At 38.6% G+C, this 11,691-nt stretch overlaps 5 protein-coding genes and 6 long non-coding RNA genes across 11 annotated transcripts; 6 read left to right on the top strand and 5 right to left on the bottom strand.

The window, feature by feature from the left end:
* Positions 1-343: 343 nt before the first annotated feature.
* On the bottom strand, positions 344-1,006 carry uck2 (uracil phosphoribosyltransferase; the record flags this gene model as incomplete). Its single annotated transcript, NM_001018944.1, has 1 exon — positions 344-1,006. One exon carries the CDS (start codon positions 1,004-1,006, stop codon positions 344-346), a length of 663 nt encoding a protein of 220 aa, NP_593510.1.
* Positions 1,007-1,333: 327 nt separating this feature from the next.
* toe1 lies at positions 1,334-3,151 on the bottom strand (the record flags this gene model as incomplete). Its single annotated transcript, NM_001018943.3, has 2 exons — positions 2,775-3,151; positions 1,334-2,657 (listed from the first exon to the last, which is right to left on the bottom strand). Exons 1-2 carry the CDS (start codon positions 3,038-3,040, stop codon positions 1,334-1,336), a joined length of 1,590 nt encoding a protein of 529 aa, NP_593509.1. The 5' UTR covers positions 3,041-3,151.
* SPOM_SPNCRNA.764 lies at positions 1,337-2,805 on the top strand. The gene has a single exon (NR_151138.1). It is a non-coding gene; the product is annotated as a non-coding RNA (long non-coding RNA).
* On the top strand, positions 2,920-4,029 carry SPOM_SPNCRNA.2834. The gene has a single exon (NR_192202.1). It is a non-coding gene; the product is annotated as a non-coding RNA (long non-coding RNA).
* Positions 4,030-4,566: 537 nt separating this feature from the next.
* On the bottom strand, positions 4,567-6,373 carry urg1 (GTP cyclohydrolase II). Its single transcript, NM_001018942.3, has one exon. It carries the CDS (start codon positions 6,156-6,158, stop codon positions 4,839-4,841), a length of 1,320 nt encoding a protein of 439 aa, NP_593508.1. The 5' UTR covers positions 6,159-6,373; the 3' UTR covers positions 4,567-4,838.
* On the top strand, positions 4,656-6,238 carry SPOM_SPNCRNA.2833. The gene has a single exon (NR_192201.1). It is a non-coding gene; the product is annotated as a non-coding RNA (long non-coding RNA).
* A 41-nt stretch (positions 6,374-6,414) lies between the features above and the next one.
* Positions 6,415-6,696, bottom strand: SPOM_SPNCRNA.2832. Its single transcript, NR_192200.1, has one exon. It is a non-coding gene; the product is annotated as a non-coding RNA (long non-coding RNA).
* A 1,119-nt stretch (positions 6,697-7,815) lies between these two features.
* Positions 7,816-9,522, bottom strand: urg3. Its single transcript, NM_001018940.3, has one exon. The coding sequence runs from the start codon at positions 9,168-9,170 to the stop codon at positions 7,971-7,973; it is 1,200 nt and encodes a 399-aa protein (NP_593506.1). The 5' UTR covers positions 9,171-9,522; the 3' UTR covers positions 7,816-7,970.
* Positions 8,155-8,404, top strand: SPOM_SPNCRNA.2831. Its single transcript, NR_192199.1, has one exon. It is a non-coding gene; the product is annotated as a non-coding RNA (long non-coding RNA).
* On the top strand, positions 8,764-9,255 carry SPOM_SPNCRNA.2830. The gene has a single exon (NR_192198.1). It is a non-coding gene; the product is annotated as a non-coding RNA (long non-coding RNA).
* Positions 9,523-10,027: 505 nt separating the features above from the next.
* On the top strand, positions 10,028-11,018 carry urg2 (putative uracil phosphoribosyltransferase). Its single transcript, NM_001018939.3, has one exon. It carries the CDS (start codon positions 10,046-10,048, stop codon positions 10,613-10,615), a length of 570 nt encoding a protein of 189 aa, NP_593505.3. The 5' UTR covers positions 10,028-10,045; the 3' UTR covers positions 10,616-11,018.
* Positions 11,019-11,691: the final 673 nt, after the last annotated feature.

The raw sequence follows: 11,691 nt of genomic DNA, 5'->3' as shown, positions 1-11,691 counted from the left end.
TATAAAAATCAAACATCAAATGGAAATAACACGCCTTATTGAACACAGAATGTTGGAAAACAGAGATTAAAGATTACTGAAATAACTCGTGAAAAAATGGATGTAAAATTATGTTTATTAATTAAAGGTTTGTCGAATGTCACGGTATGGACTTGAGTATAATAAATTAAATAAATCGCGAGGATATGCAGTGTACAGGGCTTTGATGAAATAGATGTTACAATTGATTATATCTAAGGTTAATATATCGAAATGAACGAGAACGAATAAAAATTAGGGTAATTAAAATACAATGAATGGATCAGAAAGAGATATACACTGATGAGATGAAAGATCAACGATTCTAGCAAGTGCCAAAGTAGCGGTCACCGAAATCACCGCATCCAGGAACAACGTATTTATTAGCATTCAATTCGGGATCAATAGACGCTGTAACCATTCTAAGCTTGGGAAACTTAGCAAAGACATTAGTAATCCCCTCATTGCATGCAATGAGATTAACAAACACAATGTTTTCTTCTGGGATCCCCTTGTTGATCAGAGTTTGAATGGCGAGAATTACAGAATTTCCCGTAGCCAATAAGGGATCTAGCAACAAAACCAAACGATCCTGTGCATCCTTGGGTAACTTGCAGAACATCAATTTAGCTTCAAACGTAGTTTCATCTCTTTGCACCAATAACTTGCCGACGGGAACTGAGTAGTTGCAAGCAGCGGCCAATCCATATTCCATACTCTCTCCAGCTCTTAAAATGCTGACGCCGCATATATCTCTAGCTGGTTGGACGCCAGTATAGGTGCCGCCGGAACTAGTCTTTATTAAGCATTTCTTATAAGGTAAAGCACTCAATGCTTCTTGCATTAGCATGTTGATAATGAGATTGGCTGTGCGCACAAACTCTGAATGGCCGGTTTGCTGATCGCGAAGAATAGTCATCAATGATAACAAGTACATGGTCTGACGGAGAACCACGACATTCTCGGGCTGTTCAAGAGGAATGGACATATTGGATGGAAATTTTAATTTAACAAAACGATTCAATTCAAAAAAAAACTGAAATTCGATAAGAAAAGGTTGATGTAACAAAAGGAATTTTTTACAAAATTCGTAAGATAGAGGTAAGTTCGTAAACAGTCAAATGTGGAAACTTTTTTCTCTATTCAGGGCCAAGAATTCTTCCTTTATATCTTTTAGATCGCCAGTTTTTAGTTTTTTTCAGACACTTTACAGCCGATTTTCAACCGCGGAATTTCCGACCGTCTTTGATTAAGCTATTGCGGAACAACCGCGCTATCGCACCGAGGCACAAACGCGGGCTCTATGGGGCAAAGATTAGCCACGTTCCACAGTAGCGACTCCAAGGTTGTACGGTTTAAGAGCTTGTAACGTAGTGCTTGAAACAGGTCGCAGTGGTCCTTTAAACCAGGTGCTTTCAGCAGTGCCTTCATTAACGGTTTTTTGATATTCCTTCAGGTAATTAGCAAACTTTGTAGCCAAATGATATTGGTCGACACTGATAACAAGCAACCATTTCCATATTTTAGTTACAAGGTCATTCAAAACTTTAGGCTGGACGATAGAAGTGTCTACCTCCTTTGTTTTTGCAGCGTAAATCAATCGCAGTAAACTTGCAGATGCAAAACCCGCGTGAAACAAGACATGATCGGAGCAACGAGACATATCGTAAGCTGACAATTCAAAAATTGCATCAATTGTTTTTAGCGCATAACTTTGCACCATGCTAACATACCGCGGTATGTTCGCAAAGTCATTACCATCCGTAGCTGTTTGGATGCTGGCCTCGTAAACGACATTGTAGGAATAAAAATAGGCAATCCGAGAATATTGCGGCTCGGGTTGTTCCCAAAGATGACACCATTCCTTGCGCCATTCTTCAAGCTGAAATATTGCATAATCCAAATCGAGGGTAGGGGATCGCAGCATTCTGTATAGCATGGAGTATACAGAGAGCATTCCCAAAATGTTTCCGTCAAATTCATTAGCCTTAGTATTTGTTAATATATTACGACAATCATCAAAAGTATTTTCATCCAACATAGCATGACGACGATATCCCATGCACATAACCAAATGACCATGGCAGAGGTGATTCCACGTTCTTGCGGGAACGATATCGAGATAAGTTAGTGTAGCGCTAGATCCCGCAAAACCGTTGAACCATCCCTTGGTGCTCGAAAGCGTTCTGTGTTGCAAAGCAAACCCGCTGAGGAGCCAGAGATCTTGTTTTTGGGAAAGCCGAAGCGGTCGATAAAGGGTTAGCATAGATACAGCCTCGAAAAACTGTAGGGAAGGTGAAGTAGTGAGCAATTCCTCTGAGATAAGGCGGTCCACGATGTTTAGTACGTCCGTGTAAATCCTAGCTTTCAGAGAGGGATTGTGTCTTAAAGCAATGAGACAAGCGGTTGCAAGCATCAAATGTGATTTTGTGTATAGTAGTTCCATGTACTGGGAAGCACTGTAGTCGACAGAGAGCCAGCGCTTACCATAGCGCTCTATAAAAATTTCCAAGAGCAATTCGATTTCATCCATGGAGAGTAAACCCTGGAGGAAAACGTCTTTTTCGGATTTGAGGGAAATCTGGCCTGCAATAGGAGAATTTGTGATAGAACTGATGGCCTTCTCCAATACCTTGAGTCTATAATAAGCAGTTTAGTAAATTTGTTAGTTTGAAAGATGGTATTACAACAACAAGACTACAGTAAGAGGAATGGGTTTTTAAAAAGTCTTAAGAATAAAACAAATATATTCATACCTGTTTTCTAGTTTTGAGTTGATATTCGCGCTAATAGCATCCATATTGTCATTTTCCACTTTTCGTATAAAGTGATTTGGATCAGCCAAGCTACAATCCATGTTCAAAGAGCGGCATCTTAAGCACGCGCGGTTTTCATCCTCAACAGAACCTGCCAGGCATCTCGTTTTTTGCTTACGGCAAGAGTCGCACGCTTCAAGAGCACGTTTCCTTTTAAATGTTAATAGAGACGAGGATGACTGACGCGTCCGTTCCACTTCGCCCATTCTTTCCTACTTGAAATTTCTCCACCATGTAGGTAATAGAAGGAATTTATATCAGACAACGACTCTCGCTCAATAAATATATAGGTTTCCTTAACAATGGTTATCTATTCTGGTCTCCGGGCAAAAGCACCTTGGAGCAACTATTAGCGTAATTACGGTTAAAATCAGTAGAGCTCGCTAGAGAAACCTGGTAGTATCAATAAATTTGTGGGTTGGACTCATACCTCCGTAATATTGATAAGGTGCTTACTCGGATTTTCGTCTGCCGAAAGAAGTCTATCTGATACTGTTGGCGTAAGAACAGGGACGGGTTTACGACACGGACAGTTAAAAAAAAGAGATTCGGAGCGATGCGAAATTTTGCGATGGTAAACAAAGCGATAGCGGTTGTTGAATCCTTTATTATTGATGAGTCATTTGTTGAAAAGTAATCGATGCTATACTCGCTGATACATATTGAAGGGTAAGTGATGACTAAAACGAATATGTTGGAAAAAAATGCAATACAGCAAGTTTATGTTTGCATACTCGTTTGAAACGGAACGGGCGAACAATGCTTTCTGAGTTGGCTTGTTTTATGTCAGGAGGTGTAGTTGAGTAAGTAATTGTAGTGTTTCAGTGTATCCCCTCAAAACACCTGGCAAAAAAAAAAAAAAAAAAAAAAAAAAAACATATCGGTGATCACCACTTACATCAGTATCCAACACTGCCGACAGATATTTGCAATAAAAGAATTTGTGAGTTTCAGCAATGTTGAATTAATTTAAGAACAAGATTACATAAAGCTTTTCTCACTAATTTTTATTAATCGTTAAAATTGTAAAGCTTTTGCATTTGCTGGTCATTGAACACACCATCACTCTTGTATCGCCAAGCTAACTTTTTCGCAAAAGAATCTTAATATTAAAAAAGAGATTTTTAAACTTAGTATAAAGTAGGGATAACTCATCATCAAAGACATATATACGTAGTACTACGAATACATCTAAGTCATTCATTCACAAACGTGTAGAGAAATGAGTAACATAAACAATACATGCTAATCAAGGGACGAAAAAGTTATGGAAATTGTACAATTTTAAATTAAAATTTGTTCATTGTTAATGTATCTGCGTACATCCCTCTCAACATTATACGATTTTCTTTCCAGGTACTTTTTGATTTATAGGGATAAAACGATCATATACAATTCTATCCATGCGTGATTACACAAGGATCAAGAGTTAATGCGAGTTAAATACGATTAAGCTCCGATCGACATTAAGCGAGAAGAAGGCCCCGCTGGTTGAGTCTGTGGGGAAGCAATTAAAGAAAGCGGGATATGATGTATGGTAGTAGCGCGAATGTATGTGAAAGCAAATGTAAAAGATTATCAAAAATCTTTAGAAACTAAAATGCTATAAATATTACTATATCAAACAAACAACGGAATTTGGGATTTTCGTTTTTTTTACATACTAGCTGTTTTCGTTCTTATCCAATTCTACAACATGTACAAAAAATTTACTACTTCTACAAATCCCAAATGTTGACATGATTAAAAAATGTATTAAAGAAAACAAAAAGTTAACTAAACTTTCAAACTTATAAATAAAAAGCATAGTAACTGGACAATGATTCCATCCAGAAAAACATCTGACAAAAGCTCTATAAAAGACGGTGACTAGAGAAATTTTTTATCTGACCGAAGAATTGGAGAAAGTTTCGAGAATTTATACAATGAAGGTAATTAAACACATGTATGTGAAATTTAAAATAAACATGGTCCTTCTGTGACGTCTAAAACAGATGGGCAAGCTTACCAATGACGACCGTGAACACAAGAAAGATCATCCTCAGTGACCTTCTTCTCAGAGAAGTAACCGGATTGAATCTTAGCATCGATTTCGACTTGAGAATCTTCAGGAATAAGATCATCGGGAATAGTGATACGGTTCAAAATCTTGATACCTTGGCCAACAATGGCATCATGCTTCATGTTAGACATACTGAGCATGCGGTCAATCTTCTTAATGCCAAACCAGTGGAGAATATCAGGCATAAGAGCTTGGAAACGCATATCACGAACACCGGCCAACTCTTCAGTACGCTTGAAGTAGTTCTCGGCAGAGTCACCAGTACGCTTACGCTTGTTGTAAACAAGGTATTTGACAACTTCACCAAGGGCACGACCCTCCTTTCTGAAGTAAACAACCAAACCAGCACCACCATTTTGGGCTTCCTTGGCAGCTTCCTCAATACCAAAAGTCAAATAAGGTCTGCATGTGCAAATATCACTTTGGAAGACATCAGAACCGTTGCACTCGTCATGAACACGGACAGCCAAGCTCTTGGAAGTATCGCTAAGGTATTCAGGAGGACCAAAGATGTAAGCAGTCAAACCACCGATGGGAGGAAGGAATACTTTGATGTCAGGACGGGTGATAAGTTCGGGATAAGCACCACCCATTTGCTCAAACAAAGCACGACGAAGAGTAACTTCATCGACACCGAAACGTTCAGCAACACCAGGAAGATACCATACAGGCTCAACAGCAACCTTAGTAACGGCAATGTCACCCTTTTCGTTGAGAACAATCTTACCATCGATGGGCAAAGAGCCATTTTCAACAGAACGTTGAATCTCAGTGACTTGGAGATGAGCACGGGTAATGGCAATGGTGGGACGAACGTCGTAACCCTCATCCAAGTACTTCTTGAAGACGCTAGGGGTAAGATGGCCATAGGGATCCATGGCGACGATCTTCTTGGGATCATGCCAGCTGTCCAATTCAGGGAAGTCAAAAGTGGGCTCAGTGAGCTCAAAGTTGGGACGATGATCAGGGGGCAAGAAACCACCGGCAACAGCTAAAGCATTGTAAACGGAGTAGCTACCGCCATGAGCACCGACGGCGTTGCGATGAGGAAGAGTCTCAATGGAGCGAGCGACAGTAATAGGTCCACGTTCCTCAGCAGTGGCAGCGCCCCAGTTCATGGGGAAAGGATCAATTCTAGATTGAGAGGGATAGGTGGTCAAGACGACAGGACGAGAGTAAAGAGGCTTCTTAACCTCTTCGGTCTTCTCGTGAGCATGAGCGCCATTGCACTCTGCAGGACGGCTTTGTTCAGTGGCAAGCATATTGAATTAGTTCTAATTTAGTAATTGAAGAAAACGGATAAGTAAAACAACAAGAAAAATGACAAACGAATGTTCAATGGGTAGAAAGAAATTCGTTTCACAAAATTAGCCTTTAAACAAAGTGAATTGAGTAAGGCAGCTAAAGTAATGAATGAAACCTTTGCAATTGATGTTGAACCGTATGGATTTCCTCCCTTATTTATAGCCTTCCAGATACTATCAATGAAAGCGCTAGCTCGCATGATACCAGATACCACGCGGACTTGCCGCGGGCACTTCCTCGTCAGCGAACCGAAAACAATACCTTGTTTACATCGTTGCGCCTTCTTAGACCTTACGAAGTCGCGGGGAAGGGTCGTGCACGCATGTTCTCGAGCGGCGCTACCGCGGGCAATAGCCGACGCAAGTCATTGTTTAGAAGAAAAAAAATTTTTTTGTAATGTAAACAATTGGAATTGGTTGATGTCAGTAAGCAAATATTCCCATTTACAGGAAAAGAATAGAACATCATTCTTACAAGTATTCAAAGAACGATCGAAAAGATGGTTTCTATTTCCACGGCTTTGTATTTATACAATTCGTAATAGTCAGTAGTGAAGGCGTTTGCCACACATTCTAGTTCGAAATTCTTTTTTACGTAGGATATAAAAATAATAATCCGTGTCACGCTAATCGAATTAAGGTTGACTTCCATATAGGCTCACTGGAATTGTGTAACGAATTTAAGGTTAACCAGGCCTGCAATCACCAGTTTGCGTAGACATTGCATAGACGGAATCAATGTATACAAGCTGAACTAATTAGTATTTCATTTTCAGTATGTTATTAATGTAGAGAATAAAAAAATTCTTCTTTTTTTTTTCATTGACAACCCTGAAATGTTCTTGACTTTACGCTGAGTGCAGTAAATTGGTTATTGCAATACATTCTTTTTATGTAGTACTGAAAGATTCTAGTAACGAGGTATACAGTCGTTCAAATCTTACTTGCTGCTAGAACAGATTTTTCAATTGTTCTCTATTAGATATAGACAAAACATTTAAAAAAATAAATATGATAAATAAATACAAATTTAACAATACAGAGTAAAAATATGGAATCAATCATTTAACTGGTATGTCTGATTCATGTCTGACAGTTTACAGATCAGACTGTATATTAAATATGAAAGTCATGAATATTGTCCAGTAGACTTTATTATATTTTATTTTATATATATGTATATTTTTATCAAGTTATTGGTTGAAAAATTCAAAATTATTTTTATGTTCAAGATAAAAGAAGGACGAGTCGTTTTTAAATTTAAAACATTTATTTTTTATTAAATGAAAAAAAAAATAATATTTTTGCTGGCTTGTTTAGAATGGCTATAGTCTAGTAAATTAGATAAAAAAAATTTAAATAATAATAAATCCATGTATTATTAAATGCTTTCTCATTTTTGCCTTACCATATTCATCTGGGTATGCCCCATACTAAATGTAGCTCTTTCAGACTTTTTTAGCAAATTAATGTATAAATAACGTGTTTGTATTGGAAAATAGTAAAATACATTGAAAGCATGTTTAGGCTACAATATCAACATTGCGGATTATTCATAGTAGACATACACATCGAAAGACATTACAGCATTGCTTTACAAATCTAAGGAATTTTTGCACATAAAAGATATAAGTATTAAACAAACTCTAATCAACAGGAAGCCAACATGGCAAAAGACACGCCATTAATATGATAAATCCAATTCCTAGCTTTTTATAGAAAGAGGGATAATAATTACAATGGTCTTTAGAACTATAAGGACTTGAATCTTTAAAACAAGGTACCATCACTTTTAATCAGGATTGGACTACCTGCAGTAGAAGGACGTAATTTTTTGGCGATGATTCTTCCAGACTTCCAACTTCCAGCTTCAAGCATTTGTGCGAGAGACAAAGGCTCGCTCAACTCGGGTTTCAAGCGCTCATTTACAAATGCTAAAAGCTTGTCAAGTAAAACAACTGTCATCGCTCTCCACTCCACAATGGTTACGCTACTAGGTTCGTACTCAGTAGCGTAAGAAAACTCGGGACGCAAGGTCAGAACTCCCAAGTCTACGAACAAACCACCGTTTCGGTACTCTGGCAATCCAGTAAGGAGTTCCTCGTTGACAACGGGGACTTTGAGAAGAGATTTAAAGGGAATAAGTAGGGAGTAAGTAAGCCATTGCGTAAGCTTGTGGAAGGGTTGAATGGCATCAATGGTGGACAAGTACCAAGCATCACCTAAATTTTGTCCTTCAAATGAAGTACGAACCGGCCAAATAGGGATAAGAAGGGTTTGAAGCTCAGACCACAATTCCAAAACATTTAATCCTTTGGAGAAATCGCCAGTGGGGAATATACGACCAACAAAATCACTGGGTCTCCCAGAACCAAGCTGCTTTCCAAGAGAACGAAGAATAGTCGCTCTACCCTCCACACCAGCTAATGGGTTTTGTTCAGTAACCTGGAAACCGGCACCTAGCTTTTCCGAAGTTAAAGCTTGAAGAGCCTTTCCATCCACTTGATAAACAAAATCTGGGTTTGAAGAAAATAGTCCGCTTTCAAAGCAACGTAAGCTTGCTACAGCCAATCCCTCACTACGGCCATAGGCCTCTTTTCCATCAGTGTACTTCCACACGTCGCCAGCACCGGCGTCAAGCAAGACACTGACGAAAGTAACGTCCAAAACTCTTTTGCAAATTTCCAAAGAATCAACACCCTCCTTTTCCCATTTACTGACGAGTTGGCTCAATCGAGGGACATTGCCAACCTCAAAATGCTGCCACCGTCCATGAGGAGGAATGGTGGAATACTTGCCCTTAAAATCAGCTTGGATTACAGAAACGACAAAATCGGCAACTTCAGGAAGTTTAGAGGGGTCGTACAAAAAAGACTTTAAGGACTGACTTTCGGCCTTTTGTAACACTTTTTGGGCCTTGTAACGAATATCTTGCAAAGACAAAAGCTTGGCAACGGTCTCTGTACTCATGTTGGATTGAAATGATGCAATTAAGTGAATAAGATTAGACAATACGATTCTCGTTCAACAGAAACGAAGTAAACAAAATTCACACTGGGAATCCAAGTACGTAAAATGAAATCAATCTTCTTGAGACTCGAGAGTAAATGAAATAATGTAAAAAAGAAAATTGAAATCTCCTTAAGTATGTATATATATAAGTTCTTCTACCAAACGTGTATAGATAGAGAGCTCTTGAATGATTTCCACAGGAGCAGTGTCAATTCTATCGAATAGTGAGAGAAACAGAAGGATATAAAGAAAGAGAGGTAATTCAATATATAGAAAAAATTTAAGACAGCAATGCCAGAAAGTGAGATGCAATACATGAAACCGCTAGGCGCCATAAGTATCAACATACTTTGCCGTGGCATACCCGCGGACTACTTCCTTTCGCAACTGGGCTCGCTAACGTTTTTGCCAAAAGACATTAATTTCTACTAAGGAAGTTTAAAGCAGTTTAACGATACTTTAAGTGGATTTTGCCCATGAAGTAATATCGTAAGCTTGGAAGTACCGATATCTTCCCGAGGCTAGCGTGTGATTGCAGCCCGCGGTCTCACCGAGGGTGAAGAATATTGAGAGAGAAAATGGTATAAATACGATGCAAAGACTTGGCAATTTAACATCAAATTCAAGAGTTTTCTATTCATCATTTAAAATTCTTTTAAGCAATTTCCGTGCTCAATTCCTCCTGAAGCTTGTTTAATTGTTTTGCACAACACCCAAGTCGTTTTGTTTACGTTCGGATATCCCTAAACTTCAGTATCTAAATCCGATAATTATCTCTTAGCTATAAAATGTCGACTACTACCACCGTTTCTGCCATTCGTACCGTCGAAGAAATGAGCAACATTACAATTTCTTCCCACCCTGTTGTTAACGAGCAGATTGCTATTCTTCGTGATCGCTCTCTTAAGCCTTCTCAAGTTCGCTCTGTCGTCGATGAGATCTCTCGTTTCTTGGCTTATGAGTCTACCAAGACATTGAAGAGTCCCTCTGTCTCTATTGTGCCTGTTCTTCGCTCTGGTATGTCCATGATGAGCGCCTTCTCCAAGGTACTTCCTGATGTTCCAATTTACCACATTGGTATTTTCCGTGAGAAGAGCACTCTTCAACCCATTGAGTACTATAACAAGCTTCCCAAGAAGTCCACCGATACTGCCGTTATCCTTGATCCCGTCATGGCTACCGGTGGTACTGCCAACGCAGTTATTACCACTCTTCAAGAATGGGGTTGCAAGAACATCATTTTCGTCAGTGTCTTGGCTAGTGAGCAAGCCTTGACTCGCTTTTCCAACATCCCCGGTGTTGAATTTGTCATCGGCGCTGTTGACAAGTCTCTTGATGCCAAGGGTTACCTTGTTCCTGGTGTCGGTGACATTGGTGATCGTTTGTATGGTGCCACAGCTTAAACTCCATATCTTTGCTATCGTTTATTGCCTTTTCTGTAATATTACACAAAAATCGCAAATCATTTCTCTTACTGAGTGAAATTTCCTTCGCAAAATGAATTTTTTGCCTGTCGTCCTGATCATTTTTGGGACCAGGAATTTCTCGCTCTGTCTTTTTGTATGCTCGCTCAGCGGGTCTTGCGTTTTGGATCCGATATTACAACAGTGCTCTCTTTTCGGCGTTTGTAAAAATAATTCCCTCTGTTTTCTTTATAGATACATTATCTTCCTCATTAGATCGCTCCATGTCTTTTAATTCATGTTTTGTATTTCTAGAGCTGGCCGTTACTATTTAAAGCCAAAGCTTTTAAGGAGCAATACAATTTAAATTTTTTCTTTAAAAAAATGTCGAAGCACAGTATAATGCATTGTATAAGAGATTGTAATTCTCGTAGATGAATGTACAAACGTCGCAAACATTACTAAGACTTACGAATTAATTTACAGAGAATGTCTTAAGTACTGAAGGATTCTCATATAAAAAATATAAAACCTTTTAAAAAAAAAAGCGGTTTAATCTTGTTTTGTAATTCTAATTCACTAAAGTTAGCTCTCTATTTATTCCTAGGCTGGCGCACAAACAATGTCTTCAGCATTTATGCCACCTCCATATTTTAGAAAAGTGTACAATGAGAATCACTCAGTATAGATATCTTCAACTAAAAAATTCACTGTAATAATGATTTTTCAAGTGCTTTCACTTGACATTATCATTTCATAGACCAAACCATGTTACACGTTAAGTTTGTTTAGGACCTCAATCTAACATTTCCTAAACCATCCGGCCGAGGGGTCTGAAAACGAGATTTTATCAAGCTTTTAAGAGGCAACTTCTTCATAAAAAGTATCTATAACCACGTTACATTTAATACCACTCCATACGTTCAACTCCATTTATTTCTACCGCGCCTTAATGTTTACCAAAATTTGAAATCGCATAAGGCCGAGATTTCCGAAAAACTTTCTCCGGATAGCCGGAAAAATGCTAAATTACCGTAAAAAATGCATCCACTACTTAAATTTGTCAGTTTTGTGTT

This window comes from Schizosaccharomyces pombe, assembly GCF_000002945.2.
Source record: "Schizosaccharomyces pombe strain 972h- genome assembly, chromosome: I".
NCBI lineage: Eukaryota > Fungi > Ascomycota > Schizosaccharomycetes > Schizosaccharomycetales > Schizosaccharomycetaceae > Schizosaccharomyces > Schizosaccharomyces pombe.
This window is presented reverse-complemented; position numbering and strand designations above follow the sequence as displayed.